Source organism: Epinephelus moara, chromosome 16 (genome assembly GCF_006386435.1).
Source record: "Epinephelus moara isolate mb chromosome 16, YSFRI_EMoa_1.0, whole genome shotgun sequence".
NCBI lineage: Eukaryota > Metazoa > Chordata > Actinopteri > Perciformes > Serranidae > Epinephelus > Epinephelus moara.
Genome location: NC_065521.1, coordinates 21,065,555 through 21,082,020, shown reverse-complemented (window position 1 = coordinate 21,082,020; position 16,466 = coordinate 21,065,555). Strand labels below are relative to the sequence as shown.

The 16,466-nt window shown below is 41.5% G+C and overlaps 1 protein-coding gene across 1 annotated transcript in view; it reads right to left on the bottom strand.

Moving 5' to 3' along the window:
* The window catches only part of cntn3a.1 (contactin 3a, tandem duplicate 1), a 112,411-nt gene extending 96,352 nt beyond the window's left edge, over positions 1-16,059 (bottom strand). Inside the window, exons 1-2 of the mRNA XM_050065888.1 lie at positions 15,555-16,059; positions 5,987-6,130 (exon numbers count right to left, since the gene is read on the bottom strand). Of these exons, the coding sequence (XP_049921845.1) occupies positions 5,987-6,041 (55 nt within the window). The 5' untranslated portion in view covers positions 6,042-6,130; positions 15,555-16,059. The remainder of the gene's footprint in view (positions 1-5,986; positions 6,131-15,554) is intronic.
* Positions 16,060-16,466: the final 407 nt, after the last annotated feature.

The window sequence follows — 16,466 nt, the reverse complement described above, 5'->3', positions numbered from 1 at the left end:
AGTAAAAACCTCCAGATCATCTTGATCTTAAGTTATAAGAGGAAAAAGGAAAGGTGAGCACACATTAGCAGGTGCTGGGCTAGCGGCCCATCTTTTACACGCCAAACAGCATCGGAAAAACACAGATTGCAGCACGAAACTGCTTTATTCAGTGTTTTTACTGGTTTAAATCACCTTGTCCCTTTGTTTAGGAAAGGAGGAGACCTCTGCAGATAATGTGGCTCCCTGTAAAAACCTCCTGAACTTCTGTATCTTAAGTTATCAGAGAAAAATGGTGAGCACGCATTGGCAGGTGCTGGGCTAGTGGCCCATCTGTGATTCACCAAATAGCATCAGAGAAACACAGATTTGTAGCACGAAACTGCTTTATTCAGTGTTTTTACTAGTTTAAATCACCTGGTCCCTTTCTTTAGGAAAGGAGGAGACCTCTGTGAGAATTCGGCTCCAAATTAAAACCTCCTCAACTTCTGTATCTTAAGTTATCAGAGAAAAAAGGTGAGCACGCATTGGCAGGCGCTGGGCTAGTAGCCCATCTGTGATTCACCAAACAGCATCGGAGAAACACAGATTTGGGGATAATTCAGTCCCCAGTAAAAACCTCCTGAACAATTAACACTAAAGGAATCCTTTAGAATTCTTTCTCCACACTTGGCACAAGGGATACGTTTCAGCTGGTTGCAATCTGCAGTCACCGCTAGATGCCACTTAATCATTTGAATCCTACACACTGCTCCTTTAATTCTTTCTGATGGATGCAATATAATTACTGTCATCACGCTGTCGTCACCTGTTTGAAGTAATATCAAGTAATCTTTACAGAACAGTAACTGCAGCATCAGTAGACGCTGAAATATGCCTGTAAAAGCAGCTCACAGCAGTGCTGCAGGCTACAGCATGTATCCGACACAAATTTATATCACTGTTTAATTGATAGTGATGTATTTACAAGAAATAACACACAGTACGGACTTATTATTATGGCTCCATAATTAACGCTACACTGTGTACGCAAACACAGTTAAATTGGACGAGTTTTCATTTCTAGATGAAGTGAAAAATACAGCCAGCCATGGGAGGAAAGACTCACGGGGGAATATTCCACATCTTCACATATACAGAACTTCAAAGATGCAATAAAATCCTTGCTTAAGGATTCCTAAAAGGCTTTGCCATGTTCTGATGAATCAATGAGGTAAGTCAATATTTGAAACTCCAGTCGTCTCTGGGATGCACACAGGGGGGATACAGAGCAAAGTAAAAGTAGTTCTAGGAGATTATACTGCTGGCCAGGAGCAGCCCTTCATTTTCACTACGCATCACTAAGACGTGAACCTGCTTTAAATGAACAGTGGGGGGATCTAAGTCTAGTCTTGTGAGTATTTATTTTGGGCAACTGCTAACTGTGTCATATTAAAGGATAGGTTCCTGTTTATTCCAATCTTTCTATATTTACATGCTCATATGTGCATTTAAACAGTTTATGGACTGCATATAGAATAATTCCAGTCCTTTTTCTGTGCAACAGTGCATCCTACCATTTAACCAAAGCTAATATGAGAGATCAGCAGTTGCAGTCACACAAATCATGAAGCTATCTTCCAAAATTATATGTTTTTAGTGCAAAATTTACTATTTTTATTTTTTTTCATATCACAATTACAGTGACTGAAATGATCACAGTCATCAGTATTATCACAGTTTTGTTAAAACGATACACAGTGAAATCATTTCAAATTTTATTTTGACAACCACAAAATTAGCAGCATTGTGCACTTTTTGTTTGCATGAACATCAAAATTATTGCCAATACCATATCCTCCTGAGCTCCTCGAACTTTTGTTTGGTATGCATTTTTAATTTCTCCTAGCTATTTGGGATCAGTAGGACCACATAACTACAAAAAAACCGAAACATTGTCAATGATAATTAAATCCCAATGTCCTCAAATGAGACGATAAGTATATCCCAATGTCCTCAAAAGGGACAACAATAAAGTCCCAATGTCTTCAAACGAGTACTTTCTAATTAACAGCGTCTTACTGTTGCTAAAATTGGTCAAATCTATTGCCGTATCAAACCACAAACATTATTAATCATAAAGAAACAAGTTTCAACCATAAAATGTGATCAGGTTTTGGACCTTGTCCACTAGTCCACAGACTAGTCTGAGTGGGCGGAAGTTCGCTGTATAGATCAGCCTCTCATTGGGTGGAACGAGCCACCCGCTGAAGTCCCGCCCTACCACCTCTGGTTGTGTAGCAGTTTTCAACTGTTTTCAACACGTCCTTTACTAACTTTTGCGGTGTTTGATCTTGCGGGGATGTAGCCATTTTTCTGCCATGGTTCGCGTCCTGTAGGCGATATTTTTGTGGGCGTTACACCAAAACCTGTTTCCCCCCGACAATATTTTTGCAAGCGCACCGTTGCTGTGGCACCGCCCAGAATGATTGTGATTGGTTGAACGAAATACAAGCAGCCGGGGCGTTTTTTTCTCCAATCTTAAAGTGAGAGTCGGCCCAGCCAGACCTTTCTTTTCTTGAGAAAGGTCTGGTGAGCGAGACTAGCTGCAGACTGACATGGCAGAGATGGCTGCCATTTTGTTTCTACATGGATTAGTGTATTGTGCTCTTACTACCACTAGATGGCACAGGAAAGTGTCCATGAACGAGGACAACAGGTCTACGTTAAGCAGAATTAAGTACAAGGTCAAGTAAACCTAAAATATGATGTCCTCTTATGAGGACACAGGGTCTCAGGACGACATGTAATCATTGGAAAACCATATCAAATGCAATAAAAGTGATTTGTTTTGCATTCCATCAGGACACAATGTTTTGGAAATGTTGCCCTGTTCATTCTGCAGACAAGTTTCCCTCAGTACTCTTATATAAACCAAAATAAGCACTCTTACAAAAGACAAAATATGACCACACTTCAGATTTAGTCTTAGAAGGCTGGATGCTGATGCTTAACAGTATTTAAGTACAGTAATTAAACACAGTTTTAACGAGAAATAACATTTTAAAACGGTAACACCAACTGTCAGGAATTTTGCTGTGGTTTATCACAAAACTGGTAACCATCTCATCCCTATTTGTAACTGTGCCTCCCTACGGCTCAGCAAAGACACACTGTTTGAAGAAACAATAACTAAAAAAAAAAAAAGTGAATTTCACACTAAAATGAACAAAACTTGAAGATACCCACATGATCTGACCGACTCAGACTGCTGAGGGCTTATTTTAGCTTCAAAACTTGAAAATCCATTTTTACACGGAACAAAGCCTGAGGATTTTATCCCTCATGTATTACATCACTTTAGGAACGGATGCCCTCACAACCAGTACGGGCTGGTCAGGAGAAACAATTACAGCGATCAATAACGTTTGTAAGGTTGTAGACATGTCGGTGTTGAATTAACATAGACTTATAAAATGTGGAGTTAACCTTTAATGCTTACAGTTTTCCAGTAAGACAAACTCATCATCCAGTGACTGCTGTGTCAAGCCACTTTTGTTAGACACAATAAAAACTCTTTACAGCTTTGTTGAATACTCGCTTGATTGGCCAACAAACACAGTCTGAGTTATTTCTGTAGCCAGACATCTAATCATATCACTCCACTTTCAACAAGTCCAAGAGATTTTGTTGATTCTTTCATTAAATTAAACACCTAGACCCTGTGCCAAAAATGCATTACGTCTCCGAAACTGTTGACACCCACTCAACTAACCATGGAAGATTTTTCCCATATTAATTCTGAATTGTTCTGAAAGCACAACACATTTGATTACTGGTTAGAGCCTTAGCGGCAATCTTCCTGGATTTGTTTACATTTCTGTTTCCAGTGCTCCTAAATTGTAGCCCTTTAATGCCAACTACAGATGTTTCTCTGATTTGCACTCCTGCCAATTATTTTTCGGCAGATGCTTGTAAATTCATCGATCTTCTCGTAAAATGTTTCGAAATCAATATTTTGCATCAAATGATTTATGTTTTTGGCAAGTTGTGTAGTGAGACGGAATATGTCCAGCAAGCTTTTTCTTAATAACCAGATCACTGCACACTGTCTCTTTAATATATTTTAATATATATCGCAGTGTTAATTGAACAGAAATTCCATCTCCTCTCTGTAGGTCTTACAGATAATGAGTGACTTTATAAGAATAAATGGAGCTTTCTTGGTTACACACCTGGTTATGACTATGTGACAAAACCACTTCTGTCAGATGGATCCAGCGCTGGAAGTGGCTTGCTGTGTGAAGGTTAGCTGTGTCTGTGTGGGGCTAACCGCATCCAGCCGTACCTTAACGCCTCCTCTTTGCTCCCTCGCTCTCTCTCTCTCATACTCACATATTCACACAAACACTATGTGTGTTTGTCAGTACACGCCCCTGCCTCGGGCTGTTCAGACCCTATGGGAGGAACGGGGGGGAGAGCTGGTTAACTCCCGATGAACTCACTATGGGAATGACTTCCCCTTGGCCCCAGTGCTCTCCCACACAGCCGATGCCTACTGTTTAAAAAAAAAACACTTCCAAGTCTGGATAAATAAACTACCTAGGAGTACCTATCTAACACCCTCATACTGTGCCTTCCTCTACCCAGTACTGCGCGTCTGCATACTAAAATGCTTATCAAGTCTTCCTCAGAACACAGAGGCTTTGGAGGTCTATCGTTATATTGCGCCATACTTGTCTTGCAAGCAGAGCATATGTAATCTAACCCCTTGCTGAATATTAATGCTAGGTTACTCTGTGTTACCAACTGTGAGTGTGAGCCTCAAGAGTGAGGCAAGGGCTGTGCAACACAATGCTTTTCAGAAACGATTTGCCCTCTGCTCCTTTGTTAAGCACTAATTTGCTTTGAATAAATAACCCTGAATGTGGTTTCTCCACCTCGTGATTGCAGGAGTGCATTTTGTGGCGGGGATCTATGGCGCAGCACAGAATGCAGACTTCAATTGTATCCTTCAAGCTGTGTGTCTCAGGTTTGTGGCAGGATTTCCACTGATTTCGAAGACAGCCACTCGTCTGTATATTCAACACAATGCTTAAGTAGGACATAATATGTGATCCAGACTTGTGGTGTAGATCCTAATCCCACAGTGAGTCACAGTTCCCTGCGGAAAGCCTCATTAAACATCCACTGATGTGTATTGGATTTAGTGATAAGTGGTGCTAATTGCCATGTAGGCAAATTTAGGTGCCGGCGTGCTGTTGTGCTTTTGAAAAGAGACACGCATGCACAAAAAAAATACACACAGTGACAGTTACAAGCACACACACACACACACGCACGCACGCACGCACGCTAATTATTTTAGGTCCCAGCTGTGAGGAGGGGCTGCTGATTTGGAGCAAGGCAACATGAAAGATTACTCATTCCTCAAGATACTGTGCTCATGCGACAAAGCCCTTATTCATCTTGTTCTCAGCTTCAGACTCTGACGTTCTGAAGAGAACTAGCATTTGACCCTGAACATTTTGTAAGGGAGGAAAATTAGGTCTCTCATTAAAAGCAAGATCAATGGCGAGATTTCTGCACTACTGCCAGTGCAATCTCAATTAGGCTAACAATTGAGGGGCCTTTTAAAATGAATGACTACACATTCAACCGCGAGATAGGGGCTGTCTCTCACAGATAGCAACCTGGCTTATTCTTCTTCCAACAGGATTCACTGTGGGGGAAAAAAGAGATGGCTGCTATGCACAACTGAATGAATGTTGATTTGCTGCCTTGAGCTGAAAACAAGGTGAACCTTTCCTACCATTTGTAAAAAAAAAAAAAAAAAAAAAATTGGAGGGAAGCTTTGGGCGCTCTTTGCCATAAAATCTTTTACTTTTTCCATTTTGCTTTTAAGTGCCATCTGTTCTGTATGCCAAGGCGCCATCACACACACACACAGACAAAAAAAAAATCTATAAATAACAATTCATAAGCCCTATGCTAACAACATAAAAAAGTGCATGTTTGGGAGGCTTACCTGCCAGACACTCCACCAATGACAGCAGCAGTATAAGTTTCCATAGCAACTCCATTTTAATGGTCTCAGGTCAATACAAGCTCACATCAAATCACAGGTGTGTAGAATCCTGGCTTTGTCCTTTCCAACACTTTCACCGTTCTTCTGTCAAATGAAAGCAAAAGGAGAGGGAAGCCATTAGACACCATATAATAGTAGTGGACAGCAATTGTTTCTGTTTACTATGCAAGGACTTTTTATAATATAAAATACAAGAGGATGGTAAAAAAAAAATCTTTTCTAATAACATTAAATCTTTGCAAACACTTCTCAGGTCAAGGTGACAGTTAATAGCGGCTCTGTTTTGAATAGCAGACGCCGTGATTGTCTGGGGGGTATAATGTGCGCTTATATCTGCGAGAACGATCGAGAAGTCGCTCTGTCTTCTGCAAACAGAAAATAATTTGTCCAAGCGAAGCACTTACAAAACACTGTGCTGTAGAGTTTGCTTAAGTGTGCTTAACATTGCATAATAGGGATCATGTCTGCGAGAGGAACATAAAGGGATTGCTTGTACTCAAACCTGCTGAGACAAAACAAAAAAGCAAGCTGGTTGTCAGACACTTTCCCTCGCATGTAATAAAGCACTGTCCTGGCTCCTCGGATTCGTCTGAGCTAGAGGGATTATGTATTTCTGACATAAAGAGATGACTGCACGCAGGGCAAAACCATTTTCCGTCCCCCGGGAGACTCACACAATTGATTTTCTCAAGGACTAAACCGTAATTTATCCCCAGCTAAGACTCAAATGAAGTCCCCAAAAAAAAGTTGTGAACTGATAATGAGACGTATTCCTCCTGTCACTGATAAAACAGTGATGTGTTTATTTGTCTAAATACTCTAACGCCCCACGACATGTTGATGGCTGTGATCCCTTCTGATAAAGTGGCAGATAAATGTTTGCATATGATGAGCTGGTTATGGAGTGAGAAAAGATGAAGAGAGGAAATTAGCCATTGTCTTTGCTCAAACTGACTCTCCCTGGTACATTTAACTGACTGATGGCGCAGTTTCCTCTGACTGCACAGCACCGGCATGCTGAAATTAATGAGAGGAAAAAAAATTAATAACAACATACAGTATAGTCTATCAAAAGGCGAGTGCCAAAAAACGGAGAGACAACTGAAAGATTACACTTTCATAGTTTCCCAGTTATCTGCGCGGCTCTTATCTTTGCACCACTGAAAGGCATGACAGAGCATACTGATGCTTATGCGAATATATCAAGTGCGTCCCTGACACGTTCGCCTACACTTCTCTTCCTTCTGCGTGTACTAAACCATTAAAAGGCAACACTTTTCCCCTATAAATCTCATTATGGAGATTGGGTTTAGAGTGTCATCTTAGTTCCAACTTATCTTGCAGTTATTAGGATGCAAATGTCATGAGTAAATGTTGGCTTTTAATAATAAAACAGAGAGACTTCAAATCCCTTCTTGTGCTCCTGGATATTTTTGGAGTGCTCCTCCTTTGAGGGAATAATTGTGAAAGATGTGCTGAATAAATTACTCCGCACAATGTCTTTAAACGAAAAAAGAGGAGCCTAGAAATTCAGCAAAACTTTTTTTATTCCGGCTCCACATATGGACCATGTTATTTAAATGTTTTGTTAACGTCTAACATTCCTATCAAAACTAAATTAGACACATTTTCAAGTTTTCATTTGACTAACAAAGTAAACACGGGCCGCTGATTGAGCTGTTGCTGCAATGTGACACTTTTCAAAAACTGCTCAAGCTATTGTTTTGTCAGTCATGTAAATGTTTGACACTCTCGTCATCTGAAATGAATTGAGTCCGCTTTGACAGCGCCACAAGTGTACATGGCCAGACCATGTGAACCACTGAGACACCCCATTCATGAAAGCAGGTATCTGATGGCCTCTAACAGCAATCTCTTGATCTTTATTACTCAGCAAACCCTCAGACACCAGACATCACACAGCAGGTTAGTGGGGGGGGCAGAGGAGGGCAAGAAACAGCCTTTTGATCCAAAGAAGCTCAGCACTGACATGATGGCTGAGGGAGTCAGGGAGTGTCCGCGGCAGTATTTGACTTCCTCTTCAGCACAAATTAATTACCCTTGTGACCTTAAGTGGTAGTGACAAGGCCAATGACTTACTTTCATCCCAAATTGATTCTCTCATTTGTTTGCTGTATGAGATGAAAGTTAATGATAGGGAAGGCTTTCAAACTTCGCCTTTCAAGTTACGCCCCTCTTTCATGTCGCTGGAAAAAGCCAGTAGTTGAAAAATGGAATATGATCAAGGCTGGAATGACAGTCCTGGCCTAAACATTTCCTGACCCAATTTGTACAACTCAACTGCATTTAAATGTGACACACCGGCGATGAATTCAGCCTCTCGTTTCGCAACTGGAGAGTAACATACAAAACCTCACTGCAATATATGACACGCATTTATAAATTGTCTTCCTTTCAACACAGCTCACCTTGTGATGGGCATGCTGCATACACCGTTATTCCTGTCAAGTAGGGCTGGGTCTCATTAGAAGAATTACAATACTGATCCATTGCCAGTACCCTTAAAGTCATATCGATACAAATAGAGTACCTCATTTTTTGCCTTCCTGAACACAGTGCAGTTGTCAATCAGGAAGTTTTCTCAATGTTTCATGAGGTGCTTTATCGTGTTACTCATCTTCCCAGTTTTTACTGAAATAATCCCTCCACATTTAATGCATTTATTTTTATCAGACGCCACAGGCCAGTAGTATGCAGTGTTGTGCTAGTTACTGAGAAATAGTAACTAGTTACCGTTACTAGTTACTTCATTAAAAAGTACCTCAGTTAGTTAGTTAAACCAAAAAGTAATGCATTACTGAGAAAAGTAACTTTTTAGTTGGCCCATAGCTACATCGCCTAAGCAACAGCGGATGGAGTTTAGCCAAGAGACTGTAAGACTACAACTTGACAAAACGGTATAGGAAACATGCAACTGTCTTCTACAGTGGAGTCACTCCCTGTCAGGCAGCTAAACGTTTTATAACTACGGTACTTGGATACAAATATGGAAAATGAGCTAAAGAGAACATTTGAAGAGCTACATGATGGTCTCGAGTCTGTCGCCCACCGCAGACATTGTCTGTCCTCAACAAAAGCTTCCTCGGGATAACAATGGATATCACGTCACTGGATATAACGTTACTGGGACTAAAAATCTACAGAAGCGCTACCGCTTAATGTAACGTTACAGCACTGTGGTGAGGCCAGCAGGTCGACAGTGACTTCAGAGATGGTGAAAGACGTGTTTCATTAACATGCTCTGGTAAGAATTGTTCATATACTTCTATCTGACTTGACTATCTTTTATTGTTTAGGGCTAAAATGTTGGCCAAAAATAACGGAGTAACGCACCGTTTGGTAACGGCAACTAAGTTACTGAATATAAAAACTAACGGCATTACTGTAACACGTTACTAATAACGTGTTACTGCCCAACACTGGTAGTATGGCCACATCTCGGCTCGCTGAATGGCCAACTTCATCAAATACACCACGCTCAACCTCACCACGCCACAGACTGCATGGGTTGCAGTTACTACAGTAGTGGGCCAATCATGTCAAGTTAAATCGAAGGACGCTTGCACTGATTGGCTGCAAATACTAATTTTCCTCGAGATATGGGTACAAAAAGGATCAAATACAGGTATCACTTGACTGGAAAAGTTGCGATATGGCTATCAGGTACCAATACCCAGCCCTACTGTCACATGCTTCATATCCCTGCCTATGAAATTTGATATTTTAGCACAAGCACTTACACAAACATGTCAATTTCTGGGGGAAATATACATTAGAACTGCAAGATATGCAAAAAAAAATCATCATGCAATTATTTTTGCTAGATATTGTGATTGCAGTATGAAAATATTTTAAAAAATGTACCGTTGATTATGTTATTTTTGCTGGGGTCTGTAACACCAAGCATGTTCCCTTACATCTGGAATATAATTTCATCTCTGTAGCACCACACTGCTTCATCTATAATAATATGTTATGACACAATTTACATTAATCACAAGTTGCAGCTCCTGCAGTTTGGATACTGCACTTTGCCATACTGTGATTTCAATAACATTTCCATTAACTGTGCAGCCCTAATATAAATGGTCTCTGCCCAATTCAAAAGCTCAGACATAGATTTACTAAAAGTGTTCCAAACTGCCGGTGATTGATGTTTGAAGATCAAAACATTTTAATTGGAAGCGAGTCGTGATGATGAGAAGAGACCTGCAAAATGTCAGGTGCAGCTGCAGAGATGTCATCTCTGACTTCATGATCCGTGGGTAAAATTTCCCTTAACAGTTGTGTAAAACGCCCAAATGTCACGTCCAACTTCATAATATCCCATATACCAGATGATGTCTGGTCTTATATGAAGACCTTGGTGTTAGCGCACATTTTTCTTTGAAGCTTAATCAACAATTTAGTTATTATCAAGTAGCCAAAATGCCAAGCGATCACTCATTCAGGCTGGGTAAATGTGAGGATTTGCTGCTTCGCTCAGCTTCATTTTATCGTAAATTGAACATTTTTAGGTTTTAGACTGTTGATCAGACAAAAAAGCAATAGGTTACCCAAACTTCAGGAAATTGTGATGTGTATTTCATCACTATTTTTTGATATCTTATACTCAACAATTTCTTGATGATCAGTTCCTTGTAGCATGCACTGTACACCCGAAAGGCCAGTCAGAGTTCATTCCCCAGTCTAATAGGACTTTATTTAATTACAGAGAATCAATGCCATGTATTGGAAAAGCAGAAAACTTGGATATAAAACTGAACGCTATTTGACTTTTGAGGAAATTCAGCTGCTTTGAGAGAAGCCTCAGATCTACGGAGACAAAGCGCTCCTCCAAATTTCAGTGTTGTCAAAGTGACACCTCTTTTCCTCTTCTTCTCTGACAGTACCAGCTGGAGTTGATAAACCACAGATTGTAGTTCAGTCAGCCATAGACGCTGACAGTGATGTCAGTTGATTCGACCCTCTCCACTACACCCGATCTCTCTGCTGCTATCAATTTTTCAGGGCTCAAAAATGTATTAATAGAGGGGTACTCCATGTCCCTTTGGCTGAAGAGTCCAGATGAAGATAAAAACTCACGCTAAAATGCATGAGCACCCCCCACACACTTGCGCACGCCCACACCCCCCGAAGCTCTGAATCATGAATGAGACCAGACTCTCACACTCTGCAGGAACGAGACAAGACCAGGAAAAATGGCATACAATGCTGCATCTTTAATCACCTGAGCTGTGACTTCACTTAATCTGCAGACACCAGCTCGATCAGTGTTTTCCTGCATGTGAGGCTCATCTCACGGCTCTGAGTGCCTCCAGTCATTTAAAATTCATTTTCTGGTGGTGCTCCAGTTGAGACTCGTAGTAGTAGGGAACGTGAAATTCCTCCCTAATCCTGCACACTTTGATTCGCCGCACACATGAATCAAAGATTTACCGAGCAGCTCTGTGGAAGAGTGGCGGTGATAATGATATCAAGCCCTAATCAGATAATAGTATTTTACAGTTTGTTTTTTTCTTACTCTAAATATTCAATTATTGTATAAGACAGCAATGAAGATGTGTGTGACAATGGGACATATTTATATAGTGACCAATATAGCTATACTGCTTTTCTTTGAAGGTTTGCAAATGTTTTTCTTTCTTGTCATGAAACTGGAACATAGTCCTTGCTATGTGTAGGTGTCATATCTGTTGTACCCACAAAACGTGTGTGATTTTAAAGTCTCCATGACATGGAAAATACATTTCCCAGTGTTAATCCTGTGTCCCTGAGTTAACTCATCATTTATCTCTTGTTTTATGCCAAATATAAGTAAAAAAAAATAACAGTATCAGAGTATTTTTACATCAAAGTCCATGTATATTCTCTTTCTGTAAACCCGGATAAACGCTTTCAAATGTTTGATGACTCATCCTGCACTCAGGGGCGTTTACAAAAGTTCATCCAATCAAATCAGACTTTTGCTGACTAGCTAGCCACATCATTCATATAACACTGCACTGTACAGTTTGTGGATGGCAGTAGCTAATATGGAGAGAGATGTGTGTTTGGATATCAGTGGGCACAACCTTTGCTGTCATTTCCAAACAATGGGGTGGACGTCTAACTCATTCATCTCTCCCTCATCCTCCCCGTGATCTAACGGAGAGGGAGGTGTGTGTGTGTGTGTGTGGAGTCAGCAGTGAACTCAGCCCGCCCACTCTTAAGCGGCCCAATCAAATACAAAGGATTTGAAATTCAAATATTACTTCTCACTGGGAAATACGTCACAGCACAGAAGCTAAGGGCGCTCGAACCTCGTTCTCACAGGGACTTTAACAAGAAAAATAACGACAGTGCTTCCAAAGGTATTTTGAACGTGCTTCCCTCTGCTTGTACTGGCTGTAAACACTGAACTCAGCGGTGCTTTCAAAGCTGCGCAGACATGAAAAAAGCCACAAAACAAACCTAAACTTTCCCTGTGCCAATCCTGCTCTTCAAGAATCTATGTGCATATAACCCAACGAGCTCCAAACTTTCTTGAAGCTTCTCTACGTGCCAACCCAATTTTTCATATTCACTCACAAATGGCACTCCACGGGAGTCAAGGAAGCGCCAACATATTCCCTAGCCAAGATTCTACCTCAAATAGTGGCACAAGACAAAGAGACTAATGGTGTTTTGATCTAAGCACACAAGCCGCAGGCATGACATAACACATGCCAGCTTCTTCATTTCTCCAGACCACAACAGGGGCGCTCCACGAAAGCGCTCATCCCATTCTCCCCTGTGACGACTGCAACTAAGAATGCTGAAAGGTTCTTCCTGCATGCACGCATGCTCTCAAGCCCAAGTTTTAACATAATGAGCACAGGGTATGGTAATAATTCACACAGCGTTATAGAGCCATGCATCACAATTCAGCAGAAAGTTTCTGAACACCCTTAAAGCATAATAGATTAAATGGCTCAACCACAAGCAGTGCACTCATTCTAAACACCCTAATACACGCAATACATGTAAGTGAATTGATAAATCTCTGTGACTTTTTACTTTATTGGAAATAAACTGGAGTGGCCTAGATTTTAATCACTCTAATTAAGCACCCGCAGCAAACATATTGTGTATTTGCCTCGCAACTAGTTACTGAAAGTGGTTGACAATTCCAGTGCACCTGCCTTTACTGGGGTACTAATTAAGAATCCCATTAGGATTTAAGAGCCTGCCAATTAATAGTTCCTTAAATACACAGATTTAGGTCTTTGGTGAAACACTTTGGTAGCACCCAGCAGTTATCACGGGGAAGCAATTTTAAGCCCACGACAAAGAAAGAGTAAGCTGTTATTACTGTGAGGAATGAAAGATCCTCTTACAGACAAGAAACTTTAAGTGTCTGCGAGCACTGAGGCTTACAAACTGGGAGAAAAGAATCTGGCAGATGGCACTGTATGGAAAACTATACAGCTAACTATACTGTATAGAAAAACATTTAAACTGTGCCTCAATGCAAAACTAGGGTCTGATTGACACTGCATTTCAATCAAACCACAACTCGCAAATGCTGCTTTCAATTTCAAAAGTAAAAACTCCACTAATAGCAAGTGAAAATGTTTTTCTGTTATTCATTACCTTACTTTCATGTTGTCTGAGCTGTCCCTGGAGACTTCCTGCTGTGATGTCCATCAGCACCACCGTCCAAATTTGAGAGATTTCCTGTGCATGCTTTCATTTCTCTCATTTTGTTATTTTATTATAACATATAAGATGTCACTGACTGGAAAACAGGAGGAGGAGGTTGGAAGGTGAACTCCATGGTACCCCGCTGAGCTGGTGAGCATGAGAAATGGAGAAAAACAACACATGTAGCAAAACACTGAGGTATTCTGATGCAGGGAAGAGGAACTGCATTCTGATGAGGACAAATCTGAGCTGCCAGTTTTAAGCATTTTAAGGCAATAGGTGGTTTCAGCTTTGAGTTGCTGCTGTCCAACTTACAGATTGTATATTATTACTGTAAAGAGTTTCAAAGATACATCGTGTAGAATTTAGTAGCTTCCTTTGAACCATACCTGTACTTTGTTTTGAAATAAAAATAAAGGTTGGCTTAGCTCTGCAGGTAAAATGCTGGGGGGTCGGCTACATTCCTTTATTTTTGAATGAACAGCAGAGACATAAAACAGATTTCTGAAGAAACCATGTGGATCATCCAACCTATGCTCGCCTGCTGTTGCGCTAAAATGCTGGAAAAATGATAAACCCTCCTTGTACCTATCAGAATGCACATAATTTTGCCTGCATCAACCTTCGACAGTCTGTGTGCAGTTCCTCCACTTCTCATGCAGACCAGGCTCTGCTCAGTGGGGTACTATGAACTTCATGTCCCCCCCCCCCACCTTCCTCCTCCTCTCTCTGAGCCAGTGACATCACCAGAAACGTGTCCAGCCATAAGCACACATCCCCAAGGAGATGTGTAGTAGCAGCTCTACTATCCCAACCGCTTGGATACTAAAAGGTAAGAGGAGTAACTGCGCTCCAAAGTAGTGTTTGTGTAGGGAATTAAACCACAGCTTTTTGGTTGGAACAGTTACGCCCAGGGCACATCCAGCTGGCATTATGTCAACATGAAACAAAAGAAAGTGCTCACAACACTGAGACTTCCCTGCAAACAAAGGGGAGGATGACACAAATATTTAGTAACAGAGGTGTTAATTGTCAAAAGGACACCATGCTGAGCCACCATCTAATTTACTTAATGACAGAATCATGATGTGCAGGGCAGCTCCTCTCAGACATATGGACACTTGATTTCATGAGGATAGCCATTTCCACCAGAGTCACACGCCAAAGGACTTTAGACAATCTGAGCAGCAATCAGGCTCGGAGCTGGGTGCAATCAAAGAAAGGCTGAGATGATGAGACTGGACTGAGTCCAATCCCCTGTTGATGGCTGACGACAAATGAGTTCTGCTAGGAGGTTATAAATGAGGAAGAATTAATAGGTGCATTTGTGCCCCTCTTACAGAAAAGATGCATGCTATCAGTGATGCCCATGGCAATTAGAGGGCACAGGAAATGTTATTATCTCAAAGGGGCTGTGTGGAAATTGTCATCTGGGACCTGGTGTCTCAAATGTGTTAGTTTTCTAATTGACACATGGCTATAAAAGGCATGGATACGAATGTATGCCTTGACATGTGCAATTACACACTGGTCATGCTGTTATTATGTGTGTGCCGCCTACTGTTGACTGAGAGAGATACAAAATAAGCAGTCTGAAACCCCCAAAACATGCCCGCATGTTTGCTGGTTTTTCGGTGAATGTGTACTATAATACATTTCCCACTATTTTCCTGTGATTATCTGCGATGCCAGAAGTGGAAGTTTGTGTAGACTGAGCAGCCTGATGATCGCACACACCGAAAATAAGCAATAAAACGTTGGCAATGTTGACATTAGAATTTACGCACAATATAGAGGAAAGCAAATAGTTGTATTTATTTACCTGAGTGTGTCCCCTGTGGTGTTTTCGGCTGTTTATCCCTTCTCGGATATCCATGTTACACCGCGCATCTCCTCACTCCCTGAGCTCCAACAGCTCCCAGCATCGAGTCGACGGCGACAGTGAAGTTGGTCTCTTCAAAGTGCGGATGTTGCTCTCGTAGAAACGGCCCCAAAACTCTCCTCTCGCCTCTTCGGAGAGGCAGGCTACCCTTTCACTCTTCCCCACCCTTAAGTGCCCTCGGTGTGCTCAGAGTCCGAGTAGTTGTTCGCAGCCCGGTCCTCCGCTCTCCACACTCCGGTCCCCGGCACATTCATTTAGGGCACCCCGGCAGTCCTGCTCGCGCCGCCGCCAGGCTCCTCCGAACTAAACCCGCAGCCGTGGCTTCCAGCAAGGAGCTCTGCGGTGTGGAGGTTTCTAAATATGGCTGTGTGAATTCATTTGTGGAGCAGAGAGAGTTTAACGGTGTGGCTGACGGCGGTGTTCAGTGTGAGCGTCCGGCTGGTCCACAGGATGAGGACTGGAGTTGCCTGCGCGCGCGGCGGCAGTGGCACATGGGGCATCAGAGGTGGGTATACAGTAGGTGTGTGTGGTTTTTCTTTTTTTGTCCACGCTGCAGGTTCACAGCACGCTCTCCACGATGTCCCATCCCTAACATGACACGAAGACTCACGAGCCTTTGAATGTAGGAGAAATATTTGGTTGCTGTTGATGTTTGTTTGTTTGTTTATTTGTTTTGTGTGGGATCTTTGTTGTTTTTTGTTCTTTTTTTTTCCTTCTGGACAGTCAGGAATTAAAATGTGAAAATGTTAAGATGCTTTTACATAGAGTAGCAATGCCACAGTGTGAACAGAGTAAAATACTCTCTTTAAAAAATGTTGAGTAAAAAGTGTAAATACTGTAAAAAATGTAAAG